Below are 24,623 nucleotides of genomic sequence, written 5' to 3'. Positions count from 1 at the left end.
AAGAGTCATGTACCAAAATGTTCATTGCAGCTCTATTTACAATAGCCAGGACATGGAAGCAACCTAAGTGTCCATCAACAGATGAATGGATAAAGAAGATGTGGCACATATACACAATGGAATATTACTCAGCCATAAAAAGAAATGAAATTGAGTTATTTGTAGTGAGGTGGATGGACCTAGAGTCTGTCATACAGAGTGAAGTAAGTCAGAAAGAGAAAAACAAATACTGTATGCTAACACATATATATGGAATATAAAAAAAAAAGGTCATGAAGAACCTAGGGGCAATACGGGAATAAAGACACAGACCTACTAGAGAATGGACTTGAGGATACAGGGAGGGGGAAGGGTAAGCTGTGACAAAGTGAGAGAGTGGCATGGACATATATACACTACCAAACGTAAAATAGATAGCTAGTGGGAAGCAGCCACATAGCACAGGGAGATCAGCTCGGTGCTTTGTGACCACCTAGAGGGGTGGGATAGGGAGGGTGGGAGGGAGAGAGATGCAAGAGGGAAGAGATATGGGGACATATGTATATGTATAACTGATTCACTTTGTTATAAAGCAGAAACTAACACACCATTGTAAAGCAATTATACTCCAATAAAGACGTTTAAATATATATATATGTAAGGAATAAGAAGTGTTGGCAAGGATGTGGAGAAAAGAGAACACCTGTGCATTGCTGGTGGGAATGTAAATTGGTGCAGCCACTATGGAAAACAGTATGGAGGTTCCTCAAAAAATTAAAAATAGAACTACCAGATGATCTAGCAATTCCACTTCTGGGTATTTATCCAAAGAAAACAAAAGCACTAACTCGAAAAGATATATGCACCCCTATATTCATTGCAGAATTATTTTCAGTAGCCAAGACATAGAAACAACCTATATGTCCATTGATGAATGAATGGATAAAGAAACTGTGGATATATAGACAATGGAACATTATTCATCCACAGAAAACAAGGAAATATTGCCATTTACAACAACATGGATGGACCTTGAGGGCATTATGCTAAGTGAAATAAGTCAGACAGACAAAGACAAATACTGTATGATCTGAAAAAAACAACCAACAACAAAAGAAAAAAACAAACAAACTCACAGATACAGAGAATAGGTTGGTGGTTGCCAGAGGCAGAGTGGGGATTAAGTGAAATGGGTAAAAGGAGTCAAAAGTCACAAACTTCCGGTTATAAAATATATAAGTACTGGGGATGTAATGTACAGCATGGTGACTATAGTTAATAATACTCTATTGTATATTTGAAAGTTGCTAAAAGAGTAGGTCTTAAAAGTTCTCATCGTAAGAAAAAAATGTATAACTATGTGTGGTGATGGATATTAACTAGACTTATTGTCATGATCATTTCACAATATATGCATATAGTGAATCATTACATATTGTACACCTGAAATTAATATAATGTCATATGTCAATTATATCTCAATAAAAATAAGAAATTAACAAATATTTTAAAGAGAAAAAATAAACAATAATCATGAACTTGAACTGAAATCTACAATGGAAGGGACCTTGTAGATCAATCAGTGGTCTCATTTCTAGCTACTGAGACCCAATAAGCACAGTGACTATCTCAGTTCCCCACTAGGGACTTCGGGCTAGCTCACTGACTCTCACGCACACTGAGATGTTGCTCAATGGCAATCCAATATCTGTTTGTTGAATGAATCACCTATTCAGTAACAAGGGGAAAGTCAGACAAAGGCTCCCAGCAATAGCCAAGTGCCAACTTTCCCACACTTTAATTTGATTAAGTAAATGAAAGATTTGAGCTGAGAAAGTTGTTTTGTTGATGGTTGTTAATTGAACTCTAGACATCAAACGAAGATTTCATGGACTTGATCCCACACAAATGAATCTATCTCGGTTCAACATTAAATTGATGCATTTAACTCCACATTCTAGTTACTTCACCGAGCCTTTAATTGGCCTCACCAAGAATGGGAGCCAGGGAAGAACCCATGGGAGGATTGCCTAGTGGTAAGAGTGGGCTTTATCATAGCTACACCCTTAGTTCTGTGACCTTGGGCAAGTTTTTCAGCATTTGGAGCTTATTGCTACTTCCTGGGGTTGTTGTGTGGATCAAATGACATCACACATGCAAAACCCCTAGTCCAGGGTTTGGTATATAGTAACCAGTCAACATTTGTTGTCTGGTATTATCATCATTATAATTATACCGATTGTCGAAATGAAAAGGTCCCCAGTACTTTAGTTTTCAGAAAAAAGCAAGGAACCACTTGTACATAACATGATGAATAACAACACAGGCTAATAGTAGAAAAACCTGGGTTCAAATGTGAGCCCAGCCACTTACTATTTGTGCATCTTTGGGCACACTACTCAACCTCTCTGCATTTCCATTAATGGGGTGGATAAAAATATTTTTCTCCCTAAGGTTATTGAGAAGATTAAGTGAAGTAAAACACACCTAAAAATATTTAGCACACTAGGTTGCACTAAATGTAACCTGTTGTTAGTAGGTACTCAGCCCAGTTCTCAAGAGCCTCTTTGGAGAGGATGCCCCAGGCTTGACTTCTGGGAGGGAGGGAGGGGGGGACCCACTCAACTTGACAAAGGCCCACAACAGAGGCTACCTAAAGGCCTTGTGTATGTGCCCTGTGTTTCCTCTCTCAGAGGCCCATTTCCTTTTTTCTCCCATCATTTCCTTTCATTCTTGCCAGTTCAAAGCCTTTTATGGTGACTCGGGGTTTGGCCTTTATGGGTTCAGTTTACAGGCGTTTCCTGTTACCTTTCCTCTCTGTCAGTTTCCTTCTTCATGGACGTTTTCTTGTGCTCACCAGAGCATAATAAAAGAGCTTAATACATTCTCATGTCCACAGAGGAGCAGTAGAGTGTGGTAGAAACAGCCCTCGCCTGGGTATCAGAACAGCTGGGGTTTAATTTTCCTAAGCTTGCTTGGGCATGTCACTTTCCCACTCTGAGCCTTGGTTCCCCTGTTTTTACATAGAGAGCATTGGACTAGACTGATGAACAACTAGAGGCCACAGATACCTACCTAACTCCCTGTCGTGACCTACCTACCTTTGTGGTGAGGCCCTTGATCTAATTTCATATTTATTTTGTTCTTAAAAACCAGAAGGATAGTGAAGAAATAAACCAGTCTTCTTAAGGCAACCCTCCTAGAGGATAGGAGCCTTTTAGTATCACTCACCCATGCGGTGGGGCTAGGGATTAGCCAAAGGGCTTGCCAGAAGCAACTCATTCATTGGGCAACATCAGCTAGAATGCCCTGGGCAGCCAATCCTTCTGGAAAACTTACGGCTCAGGTGTTGCTTAAGGTTTTTCAGTTGCCCTCCTAGCCTAAAGAGAGAGAAGTCTCCACCCAGAGGAGAAGCTGGGCTAAGCTGGAGGAGGGAATCAGTGGGTGAGGGAGCAACTTAATTCAACTGCAGATCCCTGGTGCCTGGCACACTTTTGGCACTCTCTAAATGTTGCATTGAGTGGAATGAACAAATTGTAGGGTGGCTCTCTTGCCATCTTACTGTGTGACCATAGCCAAGTCATTTCAGTTCTTTATTTTTTGTATGTTTTAATTGAAATACATTTGGTATATAGCATTGTATAAATATAAGCTGTACAACATGTTGGTTTGATACATTTATATATTGTAATATGATCATTAGCACCTATATTACATTATGTAATTATAATTTCTTTGTAGTGGTTGGAATAATTACGTTCTAGTCTCTTAGCAAGTTTGGTGATTATCACACAATATTGTTTTCTATATTTACTGTAATGTGCATTAGATCTCTAGGGCTTATCTAGTACTTGTTGCAATGTTTGTATCCTTAAACATCTATTCTCTCACCCCGCAGCCCCTGATAACCACCATTTTATTCTCTGTTTTTTACGAGTTTGGCTTTTTTAGATTCTACATACAGATTTCAGCTCTTTCGACCTATTTCCCCATGACTAAAGTGAGGATGATTTTATCTACCTTCAGAGATTGTTTTGGCCCTGAAATGACAAAGTTTACATGAACGTGCTTGATGAAAAAAATGCCCAACAGGTGTAAGGGGTAAAAACTGAGAAAGCTGATCTTCCATTAACTTCCTCCTCCCTATCATTTCAGTAGCTAAAATTCAGTGCTAGTTTTCTCACTGACCATCTCCTGTTAAAAAGAGAGAAGAACTCAGGGCTTCCCTGGTGGCACAGTGGTTGAAGAGTCCGTGTACCGATATACGGGACACGGGTTCGTGCCCCGGTCCGCGAAGGTCCCATATGCCGCGAAGCAGCTGGGCCCGTGAGCCATAGCCGCTGAGCCTGCGCGTCTGGAGCCTGTGCTCCGCAACGGGAGAGGCCACAGCAGTGAGAGGCCCGCGTACAGCAGAAAAAAAAAAAAAAATAGAGAAGAACTTAAAGTAATGAGACTCTATACATCACATGGAATGCTAAACTATTTTTATTTTGAATAGAAAAAATAATGGTGTTTATAAACATTTCAGTCTTTCCTGAAATTCCCCATATGAGAGGAGGGTGCATACCCCTGGAGTAGTGGATCCCTAAGGTGACTTCCAGCTTGGTGACTCCAGAGGGAGGCAAGGCTCTAAAAAGGCCTCAAGGGCAGATCCTCAGCTTTACTTGGCCTTATTTCCCCACCCAGTGTCCCGCAGAGGGTCTAGTGGGCTCACTGACTGAAACAGTGAAGGCAGAATTGTGAACCAGTTGTCTATACATCAGACCACCACGCGATGGCAGTAAAGTCAGGCGGATTCATTCTGTTCTGTTTCTCGGTCCTGCCTGGTCCTCAGGTCAAAGAACGTGATTCACGCTTAATTTCCTTGCTTCCATTTCCTCCACACAATTTCCTTCTATAAACTTCAGCATCAGCTTTCTTTGTTCCCCTCACCTTTAGTGAGTGAGTGTCTTTCCCTGTCTATTCTGGGATGATACTATCTCCTAAGCCTCTGTTTTAAAATCAGAAAATCATTTTTTAATTGGAGGTGTTAATACTGCAGCAACCATTTCACAGGGCTCTTGTGAGGATAAAATGAAATGATATATACCTAAAACATTTAGTACAGGGTCTGTACTCAATAAATGTTAACAATAACTGCTATTATAATTACTGTTATTATTTTTATAGTTTAGACTGACCCAGAAGTTTCTTTTTTTAAGTAAAGCGAAATGGGTTTCAAAGTCAGGAGCCAGAAAGAAAACCAGGGACAACTCCTTCACATCCTAGGAGCAATTCTCTGGCTAAATTAATGTTACAGGGGCGAAAATATATGTCTCTGTGTTGTTTCATATGACTTTTTCAAACCATCTTCACCAGGCCCCATCCAGGTGAATTGAGAATTGCATCAGACGTATCTTTCAAGCACTGCATCAAGCTAGGCAGGTCCCAATAAATGTTGATTCCCTTCTGCTTTTCATCTAAAAGCTAGACCAGTTTGGGCTCATGATACGGTCTGATTCAGGTGGCTCCCCACTGTGCTCTACATCAGAATCATTCGGGCCCTCTCCTCAGAGCTAGTGATTCTGTAGATATGGAGTAGGGCCTAGGAATCCAAATTGTAAATTCTCCCCAGACATTTTTGGGAACTGGTGGACTAGTTGAAAAGTGTTTAGCTGAGAGAAAAAGGAGCTGAGAAGTACTGATCATTCTAGGTGCCATGCTAAGTGCTTTATATGTGTCATCTCATTTGATCTTCACAGCTACCCTGAGAGGTAGGTGGTGTCACTTCTATTTTACCCATGGGGGACCTGAAACTCAGAAAGGTTAAATGACTTGCCTAGAGGTTTAGTCTATAAATGACAGGGCATGGTTTCAAATGCAGTTCCTTGTAAACCTCATCCCAGGCCCTTCTCCCTGCACCACATGACTTACCGAGCACACATGTGCCTGGTCCTGTCTCTACCCTCTGACTAAGTGGGAACCTTGGTCAAACACTTCATCTGGCTGCTCATTTGCTTCCTTATAACAATATTTCTGTCTCTGGCTGGGAGTTGATAAATGAATAATATAAATGAAAAAGGACTAAATGAAATAATGGATGGAAAAATTACCTTGTAAAATGGTAAAGTGCTATACACATATTGTATTATTTGTGGCATTGGTTATTGCTCAGGGAACTTGGGTCCCAGGAAAGTCTCTATGGTTTAAATACATCTGTTGACCAATGGAGCATGGATAGAAACAGCTGATGTTCAATGCTGGCATTGCTGATACGGGGTAAAGTCAATGGCTGGAATGAGGGTGCATTCATTCCCGAGTTCTGAGGTAGTTTAGCTTGCCAGGTCTGGCCTTTTAACTCTCGTAAGTTTTTGAATAGTATGTCAAAAATAGATAACAGTCACTCAATAAGCATATTCTGGACACTTACTATATACAAGATGCTGAATGGACAACTGTACATAATTCATAGAATTCAAGAATACAGTCTTCAAGGAGCTTGTAGTTTATTTGAGGAGGCATGATATATATATACATATACATGCATATATATATGTGTATATATATATATATAAAACAACGGACATCTAACAAATACAACCATAATAATGTCAATCCCAAACCATAATGATGTCAGTCATCAGAAGGAATAAATACTGCTAGCAAAGGCATACAATGAGAACTCTATAATCTGTCTTCTTTCCCTTAGTATCAGTTATCTGGATAACAGAAAACAGTTCCTGACTCTCTCTCTCTCTCTCTCTCTGTTCCTCAAGTTACTGCACACTGCTGCCTTGCTCTGTGGCCTAAGTGGCTTTTCAAAAGGGCAAATCTGATGTCACTCTCATTTTTTAGCAATGGTTCCCCATCGCCTTCAGGATAAAGTCCAGACTCCTTAGCATGGTCTATGGGGACCCTGGCCATCATTTCCATCACCACTCAAGCTGCTTTTGCCCAGTCACCCTGAAAATACCATGTTCCTTCAAACTTTTGCAACCTTTCATGTGTTCTTCCCTTGTTAGAAATACCTTTTTCCCCTTCCTCACCTACCTAACTTTTTACTTTTTCTTGAAAACTCCCTGCTCCCTTGAAACTGGATTTGATGCCCCTCATCTGTATCCTTATATCACTCTATGCTATAACACTTGTCACACTAATACTCTGTTTAGTTGTTCCACGTCTGTCTCTGGTGCCCTTTCACTCATCTGGTTTGTTGATCTTACATATCTGAGAACAACATGTTTAAAGTACTTAACACAGTGCCTGGCACATAGATGCATTTGACCAATATTGGCTATTTCTATTCCAGTTACAGACTTAATTAGCTGAGAAAATTCAAGTGGATGCAAGAAGAGGTCTATTGAGCAGATGTTAGAGAAGAGGGGCCAGTTTTTTAGAGGTCAAGTATCCTAGAGATCTCATGCTGAGTCAGAGAGGTCCAATATTTGATTAGATATTTTTTTTTAAACCTGTCTCTTTGGGGAGAGTATGTGTTAGTCAGTTTGGGCTCCTATAGAGACACCAAAGACTGGGTAGCTTATAAACAACAGAATGTTTATCTCACAGTTCTGGATGCTGGGCAGTCCGAGATCAATGTGTCAGCAGATTCAGTGTCTGGTGAGGAAATGCTTCCTGATTTCATACAGGGCCATCTTCTCTGTGTCTTCACACGGCAGAAGGGGGCAAGGGAGCTGTCTGAGGTCTCTTTTATAAGGGAACGAATCCCATTCATTAAGGCTCTGCCCTCATGACCTAATCACCTCCCAAAGCCTCCACCTCCAAATACTATCACACTGGGCATTAGCATTTAACATATGAATTGGGGGGAACACGGACTTTTAGTCTATGGCAGTTCCCAAAGATCTTCTGAGAAGCTGCTCCAAGTGTAGTTGATGGGCAGTATGAAGGACAACACAGAGTGACATGGAGGTTTTTTTCAGGGGCAAGTAGGAGTCAATCTTGGAAAAGATCCAGTAGCATAATTTAAATTGGTCTGAGACATAATTCCTCCCCCTCACCCCCAGTGGAATAAAAAGATGAGCAGAGTAGCTAAACCTCAGGCTAGTTATGCAAGAAATGATATAAGTAGGAAAGGCAGGCTGGCAAAGTATGAAGTTAAGTCAGAAACAAATGCTCAGTAGTGGTGAGGAAGATTTCAGTAAAAGGATTCAATTTGTTTAGCAGAAGTTTGTGTAAGAGAGAGAACAAAATCAATCAAATCAGGGCATCTCTGTCACCATGAGGATTTGACACTTTACTGAGTGAGTGCTACCCTGACTTTCTAGCAAGTGCCCTGGCCTGCCCTTACCCTTTAGAGCATTGGATTTGACCGAGACAGAGTTGGCAACTCACAATGTCCTGCCTCCCTAGCAGATCTGACTGAGCCAGCCAGATAGTGGCTACTAGCAATAATATGGTTACCTGAACTACTGAAGTTTTCAGAGGAGTTTGTTTGTTTGTTTGGTTTGTGGTTTGTTTGTTTCCTTCTTCTCTGGCAAGGGAGCCTGAAAGGCTCCTGGAATCTTCAGTAGGTTCTGTGCCTCCAATCTGGGCTCTTCCTGACACTCATATCCAGCCTAGAGAGTGAGAAGAGAGCCCATTCTCATGGCTTTGGCTATCTTTTTACTGGGGTCTGTGGTGGGTGTGGAGGGAAGGGTATTTGGCAATTACCTTTGAATTCATTGGCTTTGCTTTATCATTAACAATTATTCATCTGTACTGAATCTAGCAGAGAAAGTTCTCTGCTCATTTAGCTTGGCCTTGGCTTGGCTGTATTGAAAATGTTTTTGTGCTGCTACCTATGTAGACCTTAAAGTCAGCAGGATTTCTCGGAACAGATGGGACCACCAGCCTCTTCCAAAACCCTGCTGTCTGCTGAGCACTAAATTCAGGTCCCTGTGGCAAAAAATATGTTGAATAAGCAAATAGCAACCTGCCCTCTTCCTCACCACGCCCCCCCCCCTCCCCGCACCAACCATGCACACCAAACAGCACGCGGTGGTGGGTTGGAGCTCTGGTTTCATAAGCTTAGATGGTGCCACAGTAATGGGAGCAGCACTTGGTTTTTCTGAGCTGCGTCTGCTTTGGAAAAAATAGGACTCTCATTAGGAAGAGGTCTGTTGAAGAGCTCAATCTGTTTAATCTCTTCACTCCTCAGTGTGCCTCGTGTTCTCGAATGTTCTAATCTTCTAATATTATCTCCACAAACTCCCCCTGCCTTTATTCTCATCCTCTTCCACCTACTGCATTGACCCTCCTTTAGTCTCTTTCTCTCCTTTGATCTCTCTCTAGTCCTTCCCCTCTCCATCTACTCTGTAGAATTCCAAAGGAACCTTGGGTGTCTCTCTGTAGCTGAGTATCTTGCCCTCAGGGCCAGTGCAGTCAGCCTGATTTGATATGATGAAGGCTGTGAAGGCCCCCCAGGTGGCTCCCAGACAGACATCTGGCATATATCATATCTATCCTGTTCCTCTGCTCTGGGTGCTGAGGTTGAGGGCAATATGCTGGTTCCCACTGCAGGTCCTCCTCTGTCCATGTAGTCACTCCTTCCCTTATCTTGCTTCTCTAAGGCTAGAGTAGTGTCTCTCAAATTCCCTGATTATTGGAGTATCTTAGATGAAAAAAACAGATGTTAATATGGTACTCTCTGCATTCTACCTCAACCACCTCCCAACATCCTGACTCCATGAGTTCCTAGAATTTGTATCTCATCTTTGTATAGGAATTCAGTCTTCTCTCTACACCCTTGAGCTGTTTACCTCCTTAAAACAGCTTTAGTCCTTCTTGCCCTACCCTAAGGCTTGCTTCTATCAGCCTCTCCCCTACCACACTAATATCTTTGGCTTTTACCACTGATCCCAAGTCACAAGTAAGCCTTTTTCTGGAATATTAGCTCTCAGAACTTGACTTTTGGCCACTCTTGCATCAAATCAAAACTTCATGTATCTGAAAATTCCATTACATTTCATCTAGCCATAGTCAGTTTTCAAGGTGTTAGTGGTTGTTATTATTCTTTCTATATCCCTGCTTCGCTGTCTCCTCCTCCAACCTTTCAGGAGCCTAGAATTCCATCAGATGATTCTCTAAAATGTAAGACTTGAGAAACCCCAAAGACAGACTTACCTCACTCTTGTTTTTAATTAAGACTTTAATAAAACTGTTTAAGGTTCACAGCAAAATTGAGGGGAAAGTACAGAGATTTCCCATATGCCCCCTGCTCCCACATATGCACAATCTCTCACATTATTGACATCCGCCACCAGAAGGGTACAACTGATGAAGCTACACTGACACATCATAATCATTCAAAGTCAATAGTTTACATTATGGCTCATTCTTTTTTTTTTTTTTAAACATCTTTATTGGGGTATAATTGCTTTACAATGGTGTGTTAGTTTCTGCTTTATAACAAAGTGAATCAGTTATACATATACATATGTTCCCATATGTCTTCCCTCTTGCGTCTCCCTCCCTCCCACTCTCCCTATCCCACCCCTCCAGGCTGTCACAAAGCACCGAGCTAATATCCCTGTGCCTTGCGGCTGCTTCCCCCTAGCTATCTACCTTACTACGTTTGTTAGTGTGTATATGTCCATGACTCTCTCTCGCCCTGTCACAGCTCACCCTTCCCCCTCCCCATATCCTCAAGTCCGTTCTCCAGTAGGTCTGCGTCTTTATTCCTGTCTTACCCCTAGGTTCTTCATGACATTTTTTTCCCTTAAATTCCATATATATGTGTTAGCATACGGTATTTGTCTTTCTCTTTCTGACTTACTTCACTCTGTATGACAGACTCTAGGTCTATCCATCTCATTACAAATAGCTCAATTTCATTTCTTTTTAAGGCTGAGTAATATTCCATTGTATATATGTGCCACATCTTCTTTATCCATTCATCCGATGATGGGCGCTTAGGTTGTTTCCATCTCCGGGCTATTGTAAATAGAGCTGCAATGAACATTTTGGTACATGACTCTTTTTGAATTTTGGTTTTCTCAGGGTATATGCCCAGTAGTGGGATTGCTGGGTCATATGGTAATTCTATTTGTAGTTTTTTAAGGAACCTCCATACTGTTCTCCATAGTGGCTGAACCAATTCACATTCCCACCAGCAGTGCAAGAGTGTTCCCTTTTCTCCACACCCTCTCCAGCATTTATTGTTTCTAGATTTTTTGATGATGGCCATTCTGACTGGTGTGAGATGATATCTCATTGTAGTTTTGATTTGCATTTCTCTAATGATTAATGATGTTGAGCATTCTTTCATGTGTTTGTTGGCAGTCTGTATATCTTCTTTGGAGAAATGTCTATTTAGGTCTTCTGCCCATTTTTGGATTGGGTTGTTTGTTTTTTTGTTATTGAGCTGCATGAGCTGCTTGTAAATTTTGGAGATTAATCCTTTGTCAGTGGCTTCATTTGCAAATATTTTCTCCCATTCTGAGGGTTGTCTTTTGGTCTTGTTTATGGTTTCCTTTGCTGTGCAAAAGCTTTGAAGTTTCATTAGGTCCCATTGGTTTATTTTTGTTTTTATTTCCATTTCTCTAGGAGGTGGGTCAGAAAGGATCTTGCTGTGATGTATGTCATAGAGTGTTCTGCCTCTGTTTTCCTCTAAGAGTTTGATAGTTTCTGGCCTTACATTTAGGTCTTTAATCCATTTTGAGCTTATTTTTGTGTATGGTGTTAGGGAGTGATCTAATCTCATACTTTTACATGTACCTGTCCAGTTTTCCCAGCACCATTTATTGAAGAGGCTGTCCTTTCTCCACTGTACATTCCTGCCACCTTTATCAAAGATAAGGTGTCCATATGTGCGTGGCTCATTCTTGGTGTTGTACATTCTATACGTTTGGGCAAATGTATAATGACATGCATCCATCATTACAGTATTTATCATACAGAGTATTTTCACTGCTCTAACAGTCCTCTGTGCTCTGCCTATTCATTCCTCCCTACATACCTCCAACCACTGATCCTTTCACTCTCTCCATAGTTTTTCCTTTTCCAGAATGTCATATAGTTGGAGTTGTACAGTATGTAGTCTTTTGGGAATGGCTTCTTTCACTTAGTAACATGCATCTAAGGTTCCCCCATGTCTTTTCATGGCTTGAGAGCTCATTTCAGCACTGAATAATATTCCATTGTCTGGATGTACCACTGTTTATGTATCCATTTACCTAATGAAGGACATCTTGGTTGCTTCCAAGTTTTGGCAATGATGGATAAAGTTGCTATAAACATCTGTGTGCAGGTTTTTGTGTGGGCATAAGTTTTCAACTCATTTGGGTAAATACCAAGTAGCATGATTGCTGGGTCATATGGTATGAATATGTTTAGTGTTGTAAGAAACAGTCAAACTGTCTTCCAAAATGGGCGCACTCTCGTTTTATGCCTTTCCCCTCTTCCTCCAAGGAGGACTCTTTTCTTTGGATTACTTCTCTGGCATTTATGGCTTCTGAGCTAGAACTATGACCATGCCTCCTGCAGAGAAATATTCTCTGTCAGACTCATTCTTACTCTAATTCCCAACTCTGACACCCACACCAATGTTGGACCCCACAAAAAGCATTGGCTTGTGGCTAACCCTTCCCACTAATGAACCATTGACAGCTGGCCAGACACCAAGTCCCTGAAGAGCATAGGACTGGGGCTCTAGGGGGAGGGTCAGTTTAAGTAGCAGACAGTGATAATTTGTCCTCTAAACAGCAGAGATATAATAAGATAACTTAATGCTAAATCAAAGGAAATAGAGTCAAACTCCAAGCCAATTTGATTTGCAACTTGGAATAAAAGCAACGTGTCTTGATTTAAATGTCAGGCCCACTGCTGAGTGATGATTTAATAACTTTTATGAGGGATCTTGTCACAGCAAATTCAACACTGGAATAGAATGACTCACAGATAGGGTGTTAGAAATGATACAGAAGAGCACAAAAAGGAACAGGCTTATCTCAGGGCTTATCCAAAAGCTTTGCGTAAAGCTAATCTGCAGTTAGGACCTTTTCTCTCCCCCTATCCTACCACCCAATCTTTCTCTTCAGATACCTATGCATGTATGTAGACACAATCCCCAGGTGTGATGTCAGCTCACTGAAGTATTTTCTAGGGACACAGGTCCTTGAACAATTCTAGCATGGAATTGCATTCAGTGCATTCTATCTAAAAGGCAAGGCAGCAGTGAGCCTGGCTATTTCTGAAGAGGATCTCAAAACCTCATCTGGTCCTATTGCTCTATCTTTACACAGGTACTTAATTATTTTCTCTCATTTTAAGGGCAAGAGAGCTGAGATCCAGTAGGGTTAAGAGATTTCTTCAAAGAAAGAAATGTCATATATCTCTTGACTCCCAGGGAATTTGTAGGTCCTTCTCAATACCTTGTGAGATCTCTCTCCTTGACCTTCTCCAGCCTCCCTGGGCTAGCACACTAGAATGCTCAAGGCTGACCAGGCCCCACTTTCACCCAGCTTCCCAGGTCAGTAAGGAAACATGCACAGCTGTTCTTAAGGGAGAAGGATCCATTCTGCTCTGGTAATCTTTCAGTCACTAAGATTTGTTTTGGAGGTAATTCAAAGTATAAACATGTGGTGTTTGCCTAAATGATGGTTGATAAACCTTGAAAATATTAACATTTTTGGCCAGATCATTTTTTGTTGTGGGAGGCTGCTTTGTGTATTGTTGGATGTGTCAACAGCATCCCTGGCCTCTGGTTAACGGGTCCCCGCCTGTAGCATAAAACTACCTCCAATCCCTTTTACACAGGGCTTTTAGGTTAATCTTCCCAAACTGTACGTCCAACTCAGTGGTTCTTAATGGAAAGCAATCCACCCCCTACCCTGACCCCGCACCTCCACCCCCAGGGACATCTGTTTGGCAATGTCTGTCAATATTTTTGGTTTCCACAGTTCAGTGGTGGAGGGGTAATTTGCAGACATCTAGTAGGTGGAGGTCAGGGTGTTACAATGCACAAAACAACACTCCTCCCCCCATTACAACAAAGAATTTTTTGGCCTAAAATGTCAATAGTGCCAAGGTTGAGAAACCTTGCTGTATCATATCATTCTCTGATCAGAAACTTTCCATTGTTCTCCACTCCTTGTGGGAAAGATGACAGATTTCATGGTCCTTCCTGGTCTAGATTCAACTTATTATTTGCCATCTACAGCTTCTTTTCTGAAACATGTGATCTGCTTTCTCGCTTATATAACTTTGCTCACACCAACCTCTCCCCCTGCACAGAATGCCCACGTCCCACTATTAAAGTCTGGTTGAAATGCTATCTCCTCTATAAAGTCCTATCTGAGCCTGAATCCTCTCAGCTACAAATAATTCTTTCCCTGGATGTTACTGGACTATTTTACTCAGATGTCTCTTAAAGCATTTATCACATTCATAGTAGAATGGAAAATTTGAATTAAAAGTTGCTTTTAGAAATCTCTCCAGTAAAATTCCCTTCACTTTAAGAAAAGGAAATTGAGACCAAGAAAGGTAGAGTGATTAGTTGAAGGTATCATACTGTCTCATAAAACTTGGACCATAGTAATTTGTATCCTTGACTCCACTCTCCTGGCATGGTTGAAACGGATGACCATGGACTTAGTCTTGGCATTCAAATCTCAACTCTGACATTCGTAAGTTGGTAAAGTAATTTACCTTTCTGAGATTCGGTTTCCTCAGCTCTGAATGGAAATAATTATGGCTGTTGTGAGAATCAAATGAGATGGTGTATTCAAAATGTATGGCACATAGTAGGTACTTGATAAATATTTGTCAGATGAATAGAAGGATCAACTATACTTCAAGGAATAGAATTTAGGGATTGGTGATGGTCCATGCGACTTCACTAAAAGGTGATTGGAGGTAAAGTGTGGTAGTTCATTGCCACTACTCCCTACATTTGCATCCTTCCATAGAAAACACGAGTTCCTCTGTAAGCCATCAGACCAGTGTCCAAGCTTTCTGTGGAGTAGGTGAGTAATGACAGCAGCTCTCAACTTGGAAATGTAGTCCTTAAAAGGTTTGCTTTTCTTTTCCCTTTTGCAATGCTAGTCATGTAACATCTCTGTTCCCTCAAGCAGATAACAGGTAGGTTGTAGGAAGAGGGCTGGACAGAAGATATATTTCCTCTGTTTCTCTTTGGTTTCCTGTGTGGCAGCAGCCTTGGCCTTAGATGCTGTTTAGTGGCCTAATAGGCATCTCTGTGAGAGGAAACTCTGCACTTGGGGTGGCAAAGGGGGCACTTTGGTGTTGGTTCCTAGCCCAGTGATACCTGGTTCTGACTTGACTTCAATAAGGTTTATTAAGGCCTTTCTAGCTAGCTCTTCACTCTTGAGCTGCCCACTGTGTCAGCTTTCTTCCTGCTTAGGGCTTTGGAGTAATGGCATGCTATGCATTTATTCCTTTCATTTACAGAAACAAGTCTTTCCCTGGTCCCAGGGTGCATGTACCTAATAGAAAAAGCCCTGCTACTCCAGTGGGGGGATGAACTGACAGGCAACTGAAGAAACAGAATGAGACTTCTGATGCCTCTCTAGGCTAGACTGGGAGCACGCCAGAGAGGAGGAAGCTTCCCAACAGTGGGCCCACCCCAAGAGCTAGCACCTGTCTACTCTGCTATGTGAGCACAGGAGAATTTTGTTGGAGGAGGCTAGGAGAGAAGCTCAGGTGAGCCTATTGCAAATTGATTTAGGAGCTCCCTCTTTAGAGCTTACAGGTTTAGTGTCCTATAAGAGGAAAATGGCTTTTGGGAGTATGAGGAAAACAGCAGAGGGCAGAGAACCAGATTGAAAGTAAAGATACTTGGTCTGGATCCCTGCCTCTAACCTCTGCTTCTGAGAGGGTTCCTAGGGCTTTTGATTGAGCCTCACATTCTTGTCTGTGAAGTGGGTGCAATACAGCCTGTAGCCTTCCTTCCAAGGATGGTAAAAGTTGAAAGTTTGCCCATCTCTAGGATTTTCACTCTGTGATACACAAAGCATTATATAAAACCTCCTACTTTTACTGAGTGAGTGAGTCAGTGTCTAAAAGGAGGTATGACAAGGTTGGAGGGGGGGGGATCCAGATCTATTGGCTGCTTGCTTCAACATCTTATTTTTCAGTTCACTCTTCCCAGAGTTCCACTATTATTATTCACGTTGAGGTTACTTTGTAGATAGTTGGATTCCTTTCTTTAAGAAGGCTTCTCTTTCGGATTTACCCCCTCTCTCTGAAGATTGCATTGTTTCAATAGCTACTGTTGTTGCTCTCACCATGAGTTTGGGTGGGGCTATGGGACTTCAGGAAATCATATGACTGCCTAAGTCTATTGGTAAAGTACCATCTCCTCTGAAGAACTAAGATTTGACACTTGCCATGGGAGAGTATAAGGAATTCATTAATTCATTCAGGTACAGAAGAAAAGGTACACTGTACTAATGAGGGCTTTTGATGGAATTTGACTTAGGGATGTCAAGCAAGGCTTCACTGAGGAATTAATGATTGAGTTGAGCTCTGAAGAATGGTTGAACTTTCACTAGGCAAAGAGAGTGGTGGGAAGTATATGTGTACATGTGTACATGCACTAAGCATTTTAGGCAAAGGGAACAGAATGTGCATAGGCCTTATAGCACATTCCAGAAACAAATAGGATAGCTGATTTTATAATTTTAATTCAAAATTTAAGTCATAAGTTTGGGTGTTAAGGGTTAAAAATGCAAGTGTATCCATCTTTTTTTTTTAAAACATCTTTATTGGAGTATAATTGCTTTACAATGGTGTGTTAGTTTCTGCTTCACAACAAAATGAATCAGTTATATATATACATATGTTCCCATATCTCTTCCCTCTTGCCTCTCCCTCCCTCCCACCCTCCCTATCCCACCCCTCCAGGCGGTCACAAAGCACCGAGCTGATCTCCCTGTGCTATGCGGCTGCTTCCCACTAGCTATCTACCTTACATTTGGTAGTGTATATATGTCCGTGCCTCTCTCTCGCTTTGTCACAGCTTACCCTTCCCCCTCCCCATATCCTCAAGTCCATTCTCTAGTAGGTCTGTGTCTTTATTCCTGTTTTACCCCTAGGTTCTATCTTTGAGGTATTGTTAGGCTAAATCATACTGAGCACCCAGTGTTGACAGAGCATGGGAGCGTTATCAAGAAAGAAACAAATACATTCACTCTGTTGAGCCAACAATCTGGAAGGGGGTAAAGAGTAGGTGAAAAATGCATGATATAAAAATCTTCCTTCCAACATTTTGCCTAACAAGTACACCTACATAAGGGGTATATAGATGAATTCCTGGAGGGCTACTTGGTTGAGGTGACTCGAGCCCACTGGGGTTAGTCAGGGAAGACTTCCTGGAGGGGCTGAGTTCTGAAGAGTATTCTGAGGAAGATATGAATTGGTGAATAAGAGGAAAGAAGATGTTTATGTCAGGAGAGACAGCATGAGTGATGACTTGGTGGTAGAAAGATTATTTCTGAGGTAGGAAATTTGGGATAAATTAGCCTGGCCCTAATGAAAAAGCAAAGCAGCCTGACTTGGGGGCATCTTAGACTCTTTATATAACATGGCAACCAGACAATTAAAAGAAGGAAAATTAGGTTCCCTGGGAACCATGTGAAGAGAAATAATTGGTTATTGAAAAATAAATTGTCATGAGGGGAGATCAATCAAGATGGTGGAGTGAGAGGACATGAGGCTCACCTCCCCCCATACAAACATCAAAAATGCATCCATATGGGGAAAAATTCTCACTGAAAATCATCTGGAAACTGGCAGAAGGACTCCTGCACAACCAAGTCTGTACAAAAGATACACATGTAATTGGGTAGGAAGGGAAGAAAAGTGATCGGGTCAGGACCTATGTCCCTGGGAAGGGACTCAGAGGAAAAGGGAGAATGCAAAGATGGAGACCCAACTTGAGGATTGACCAGTGAGAGACACAGATTGTGTGCCCCAGTCCCGGGGTCTTATGCATAGGAGACAAGCCACCTTGGCTGGTTGGAAAACCAAAGGTACTAGCAGGAGGGCTAGTGGGAAGCCTGGACTCTGTTCTTGAGGAGCATGTGCTTGTGTATGCATGCTTGCTTGCCCCCTAAGCAGGGCAGAGAGAGGTCTGCTCTGGTGGCTGCCGAGTTTCCCACAACTGCCCCACTGCTTCCCAGCCCAAGCTAAGCAAACACTCCAGCCCCACCCACTCCACATCATAGTGCAGCACTGGATCTGGGGCAGCCACAACCGAGGAGAAGAATTGACCATGGGATACAGAGGTGATCAGGTCTCAGGGCAGAACCTGGGTGGAACAGCAGTGGCTGGAACAGCAGTGGCTACCATTGGCGCTTACTCAAGCAGTGCATCAGAAGCAGCCTAGACCTCTGATGGTGGCCATTCCACTATAGCTCACCCCCAAGTATACACTGACAGTTCACATGGGCCCTGCCTGTCTTGTGGTGTGGCTCCACAACAAGGTATGGGTGGCAGCTATGAGAGACAAAGGGGACTTGCACCTGAGGCTGTGTCTGAGGAGAGAGAGGAAACAATTGCAGGCGCCTGTACAGGCAGCACATCGGAGACAGCTCGGATCTCTGTCTGTGGCTGACTTGAGCAGAGAGCCTGCACAGGGCCCTTTTGCTTCAGCACTCCCCATCTCTGGGGCAAGGATCCTAGTTTGGGGAGAGGGGGAAAGACACACATAAAGGCAACAGAGCCAGCTTGGGCTCAAACTTCAGGGCTTCTGCTCCAGCAACATGGGATCAGATCCCACCCTTGATAGGGTGGTGACAGCCACTGAGCAGAGGGGAAGTCCCACCTCACACTGGCTCCAGCCCTAGCCCCTCCATCTCCAGCCCAAACACATGGAGATGAAGCAACATGCTACTAAAAAACAATGGGTTGGGACTTCCCTGGTGGTCCAGTGGTTAAGACTCTGAACTCCCATTGGAGCGGGCACAGGTTCGATCCGTGGTCAGGGAACTAAGATCCCGCATGCCACACAGCTCAGCAAAAAAAAAAAAAAAAAAAAGGGGGTCAATGAAGAAATCAAAGAGTAAATCAGAAAATACCTTGAGACAAATGAAAGTGGAAACACAACACTCCAAAATCTATGAGATGCAGCAAAAGCAGTTCTAAGAGGGAAGTTTATAGCAACAAAGGCCTTCCTCAAGAAAAAAGAGAAATCTCAATTAAACAACCTAACCTACCACCTAAAGGAATTAGAAAAAGAACAAACAAACAAAAAAAGCCCAAAGTCAGCAGAGGAAGGAAATAATAAAGATCAGAGAGGAAATAATTAAATAAAGATTAAAAAATAGAAAAGATCAATGAAACCTGGATCTATTTTTTGAAAAGATAAACAAAACTGATAAAATTTGTTCACCAAGAATAAAAGAGAGAAGGCCCAGGTAAACAAAATAAAAAATGAAAGAGGAGAAATAACAACTGATACCACAGAGATACAAAAAGTAATGAGAATATTATGAATAGTTATATGCCAACAAATTAGACAGCCTAGAAGAAAGAAAATTTCTAGAAACATACAACCTGCCAAGATTGCATCAAGAAAAAACAGATAATTTGAACAGACTGATCACTAGTAGTCAAATTGAATTTGTAATTTAAAAACTCCCTGCAAACAGAAGTCCAGGACTTGATGGCTTCACATAGGAATTCTATTGTATCAAACATATAAAGAAAAATGATACCTATCCTTCTCAAACTATTCATAAAATTGAAGAGGAGGGAACACTCCCTGATTGATTCGTTCTTTGAAGCCACCATTACCCTGATACCAAAAGCAAACAAAGATACTAAAAAAAAAAAAGAAAATTATAGGCCAATATCTTTATGAACATAGATGCAAAAATCCCCAACAAAATATCAGCAAACCAAATTCAACAATATATAAAAAGTATCATACACTGTGATCAAGTGGGATTTATTCCAGGGATGCAAGAACGCTACAATATTCACAAATCATTCAATGTGATACATGAATTAATAAAAGAAAGGATAAATATCACATGATCACCTCAAAAGATGCAGAAAAAACGTTTGACAAAATTCAATATCCATTCATGAAAAAAATTCTCATCAAAGTGGGTATAGAGTGAATGTATCTCAGTATAATAAAGATCATGTACAGCAAACACACAACTAACATCATACTCAACAGTGAAAAGCTGAAATCCTTTCCTTTAAATTCAGGAACAAGCCAAGGATGCCCACTCTTGTCACTTCTATTTAACATAGTATTGGAAGTCCTAGCCACAGCAATCAGACAAGAAAAAGAAATTAAAAGTATCCAAATTGGAACGAAGAAGTAAAACTGTCACTACTTACAGATGACATGATACCACGTAGAGATAACCCTAAAGTCTCCACCAGAAAACAATTAGAACTAATAAGTGAATTCTACAAAGTTGCAGGATATGAGATTAATATACAGAAATCTGTTGCTTTTCTATACATTGTTAAAGAACTATCAGAAAAAGAAAGTAAAAAATAATCAGTTTTAAAATTGCATCAAAAAGAATAAAATACTTAGGAATAGACTTAACCAAAGAGGTTAAAGACCTATACTCTGAAAGCTATAAAACATTGATGAAGGAAATAGAAGATGAAACAAAGAAATGGAAACCTATTTCATGCTCTTGAATTAGAAGAATTAATATTGCTAAAATGGCCATACCACAGAAAGAAAGAAATCTACAGATTTAATGCAATCCCTATTAAAATACCCATGATATTTTTCACCGAGCTAGAACACATAAACCTAAAGTTCATATGGAACTACAAAAGACTCCAAATTGCCAAAGCAATCTTCAGAAAAAAGAACAAACCTGGAGGTATAACCCTCCCAGATTTCAGGCTATACTATAAAGCTACAATAATCAAAACAGCATGGTACTGGCACAAAAACAGACACATAGATTAATGGAAGAGAATAGAGTGCCCAGAAATAAACCCACACACTTATGGTCAATTAATTTATGACAAAGGAGGCAAGAATATACAACAGTCTCTTTAATAAGTGGTGCTGGCCTCTATTTACAATAGCCAGGACATGGAAGCAACCTAAGTGTCCATCAACAGATGAGTGGATAAAGAAGATGTGGCACATATATACAATGTAATATTACTCAGCCATAAAAAGAAATGAAATTGAGTCATTTGTAGTGAGGTGGATGGACCTAGAGTCTGTCATACAGAGTGAAGTAAGTCAGAAAGAGAAAAACAAATACCGTATGCTAACACATATATATGGAATCTAAGAAAAAAAAAAGGTCATGAAGAACCTAGGGGCAATATGGGAATAAAGCCACAGACCTACTAGAGAATGGAGTTGAGGATACAGGGAGGGGAAAGGGTAAGCTGGGACAAAGTGAGAGAGTGGCATGGACATACATACACTACCAAATGTAAAATAGATAGCTAGTGGGAAGCAGCCACATAGCACAGGGAGATCAGCTCGGTGCTTTGTGACCACCTAGCGGGGTGGGATAGGGAGGGTAGGAGGGAGGGAGATGAAAGAGGGAAGAGATATGGGGATATATGTACATGTATAACTGAGTCACTTTGTTATAAAGCAGAAACTAACACACCATTGTAAAGCAATTATACTCCAATAAAGATGTTAAAAAAAAACTAATCTACCCAGTAACTTATAACAAATGTCTTGTGATCTTGTTTTGAGAATAAAGAGATGTAAACTGTTAAAAAAAAAAACTGGTGCTGGGAAAACTGGACTGCTACATGTAAAACAGTAAGATTTCCTCATACCATATACAAAAATAAACTCAAAATGGGATAAAGATCTAAATGTAAGACCTGAAACCATAAAATTCCTAGGAGAGAACATAGGTAAAACACTCTTTGACATAAATTGTAGCAATGTCTTTTTTGTATCTGTCTCCCAAGGTAAAAGAAATAAAAGCAAAACTAAGCAAATGGGACCTAATTAAATTTAAAAGCTTTTGCCCAGCAAAGGAAACTATCAACAAAATAAAAAGACAACCTATGAAATGGAGGAAAATATTTGCAAATGATATGGCCTGCAAGTGGTTAATATCCAAAATATACAAATAGCTCATATAACTTAATATCATAAAAAGGAACAACCCAGTCAAAATTGTACAGAAGATCTGAATAGACATTCTCCCAAAGAAGACATACAGATGGCCAACAGGCACATGAAAATATGCTCAATATTGCTAAATATCAGAGAAATTCAAGTCAAACAAACAATGAGACATCACCTCACACCTGTCAGAATGGCTATCATCAAAAAGTCTACAAATAACAAATGTTAGTGAGGATATAGAGAAAAAGGAACACTTGTGCTCTGTTGGTGGGAATATAAATTGCTGTAGACACTATGGAAAACAGTTTGGAGAGTCCTCAAAAAACTACTATATGACCCAGCAATTCCACTCCTGGGTATATATCAGGAAAAAACAAAAACACTAGTTCAAAAAGATACGTGCACCCCAATGTTCATAGCAGCACTATTTATATTCCATCATAAAAAAGAATGAAATTCTGCCATTTGAAGATACATGGATGGACCTAGAGAATATTACGCTTAGTGGTTTGTCAGACAGAGAAAGACAAATACTGTATGGTATCACTTATATGTGGAATCTAAAATAATAATACAAATGAACGTACATGCAAAACAGAAACAGTCTCACAGATATGGAATACCAACTTCGTTACCAGTGGGGAGAGGAAAGGGGGGAGAGACAAGACAGGGGTATGTGATTAAGAGATACACACTACTGTGTATAAAATAGAGAAGCAACAGGATATATTCTATAGCACAGGGGATTATCGCCATTATCTTATAATAACTTTTAATGGAGTATAATCTGTAAAAATACTGAGTCACTATGCTGTACACCTGAAACTAATATAATCTTGGAAATCAACTATACTTCAATTTAAAAAAGTAAATTGTCATGAAGATCAGTCTTGACATCCCCACCTGACTGACTATAGTCAGGACTCACTTTCTGCAAGACTGTGAGGTAGGTGAAAGTCACTGCCCACCTTTTTTTCTCAGAATTCCTTTGCAATTTTGTATCACTGGACATCTACTCCAATTTCTGGAGTCCTATTTGCTTAAGCACTTGATTTTAGCAGTTATTTATTACTCTGATCCCTTGTAATATAATAGCTTTCTTTCTTTGGGCATTGACCTTTTCTGACGGATCTCTGAAAAAACTCAAACACTTCAAAGGAAAGAATCTACCTCTGGTAGAATGAATGATAAGTTGCGGGGTGGATATTTTTGAGCAGGTGACCTTTCCCATTATCCTTCAAACTGAAACTACCCTGTAGAAGCTTGGCCTTGATTCCCATGCATATTTCCTCCCTGGATGTTGAAAAATTAGGTTAGGATAGAGACACGTGGTACGGAGCAAGGGATTTGATTTTGCCTGCAAATTTCCTGATGATACAGGATATAGTTCTTTGAAAACAGTCCATGAACTGTAATATATCAGTGTGGTTAAAACTGTGGAGCTTCAGAGTCAAGATGAGCCAGGGTTTATATCCCGACCCTACCACTTTCTGTGTGATTTTTCACAATTAACTTAACCTGTGCCTTGGTTGCCTCATCTTGTATAAAACAGGGATAATAAGAGTAGCTAACTCATATAGTTACTATAATGATCAATGAAATATATGTCTAAAGAGCTTAGCATAGTTCTTGACACTTGATCAAGTTGTTCTTGTCATCACTGTCATTAGCATTACCACCACTGCCACCACCAACATTACCCCCAGGTGCCTACTGTAACAGAATAAAATTTTATAACCTCTTGCTAAAGCTAATACCAGCCATCAGCAAGGGAGGAAAGAGTAAGCCCACTCGCATTCACTGTTTCCTACTCTCACTTTAACCCTAACGTCTCAAAGAGAATGTATGAGAAGACACTCTAACCCTCATGTCTCTGTCCCTGTTTCCACAGGTACCTGTCGGCTTGGCTGGGCATACTACTGTGCTGGAGGTGGCGCAGCTGCAGCCATGTTGATCTGCACCTGGCTCTCTTGCTTTGCTGGAAGACACCCCAAGCCTGTCATGTTGGTGGAGAGCATCATGAGGCACACCAATTCTTATGCCATGGAGCTTGACCACTGCCTCAAACCTTGAGCTTTAGCAGAAGATTGGAGAGGGTGGGAAAGAGGAGGGAAGGGAGCCTTGAAAAGAGGTACTAAGACTAGGCCAGTTCCTACCCACTTGCCAGTAGTGTAACCCAGTGTTTGCATGCTTTTTAACTCCTCAGTCATTCATTTTCGGTTTCCCTTAAACCAGTGGGTCAGTGGCTATTTACAAAATTCATCAAGAACAATAATTCTCAGACTTCCCTGGCGGTCCAGTGGTTAAGACTTCGTGCTTCCAATGCAGGGGGCGCAGGTTCGATGCCTGGTCAGGGAACTAAGATCCTACGGTGTGGCCAAAAAAAAGAACAATAATTCTCTCTAATGTTTACCTAGCTGGTGAGTGCCCACTAGCCCCCAACTCCCAAAGTGCTCCTTCATACAAAATGATAAGAAAGATCCTCAGTTGAAAGGTAACTGCACAGTCAAGCAGCTCTTCAGAGCTCTACAGCTTCTATCACTTACCCCAAAGCTTAAAGTTTGGGTAAAAACACTTGTGCATGAAGGGGCCATGAGATGGACAGGGATGGTTC

General features: G+C 41.0%; 1 protein-coding gene across 2 annotated transcripts in view; it reads left to right on the top strand.

Annotated features, from left to right (window-relative positions):
- Positions 1–24,293, top strand: part of LHFPL1 (LHFPL tetraspan subfamily member 1) — a 50,941-nt gene extending 26,648 nt beyond the window's left edge. For both annotated transcript variants that reach the window (XM_029241235.1, XM_029241233.1), the window contains one exon: positions 23,901–24,293. In XM_029241235.1, coding sequence (XP_029097068.1) covers positions 23,901–24,082 — 182 coding nt within the window. In that variant the 3' untranslated portion in view covers positions 24,083–24,293. The remainder of the gene's footprint in view (positions 1–23,900) is intronic.
- The last annotated feature ends 330 nt before the right edge of the window (positions 24,294–24,623 follow it).

Source organism: Monodon monoceros, unplaced genomic scaffold (genome assembly GCF_005190385.1).
Source record: "Monodon monoceros isolate NGI ecotype Baffin Bay Population unplaced genomic scaffold, NGI_Narwhal_1 Super_Scaffold_22, whole genome shotgun sequence".
In the NCBI taxonomy this organism is placed as follows: domain Eukaryota; kingdom Metazoa; phylum Chordata; class Mammalia; order Artiodactyla; family Monodontidae; genus Monodon; species Monodon monoceros.
This window is presented reverse-complemented; position numbering and strand designations above follow the sequence as displayed.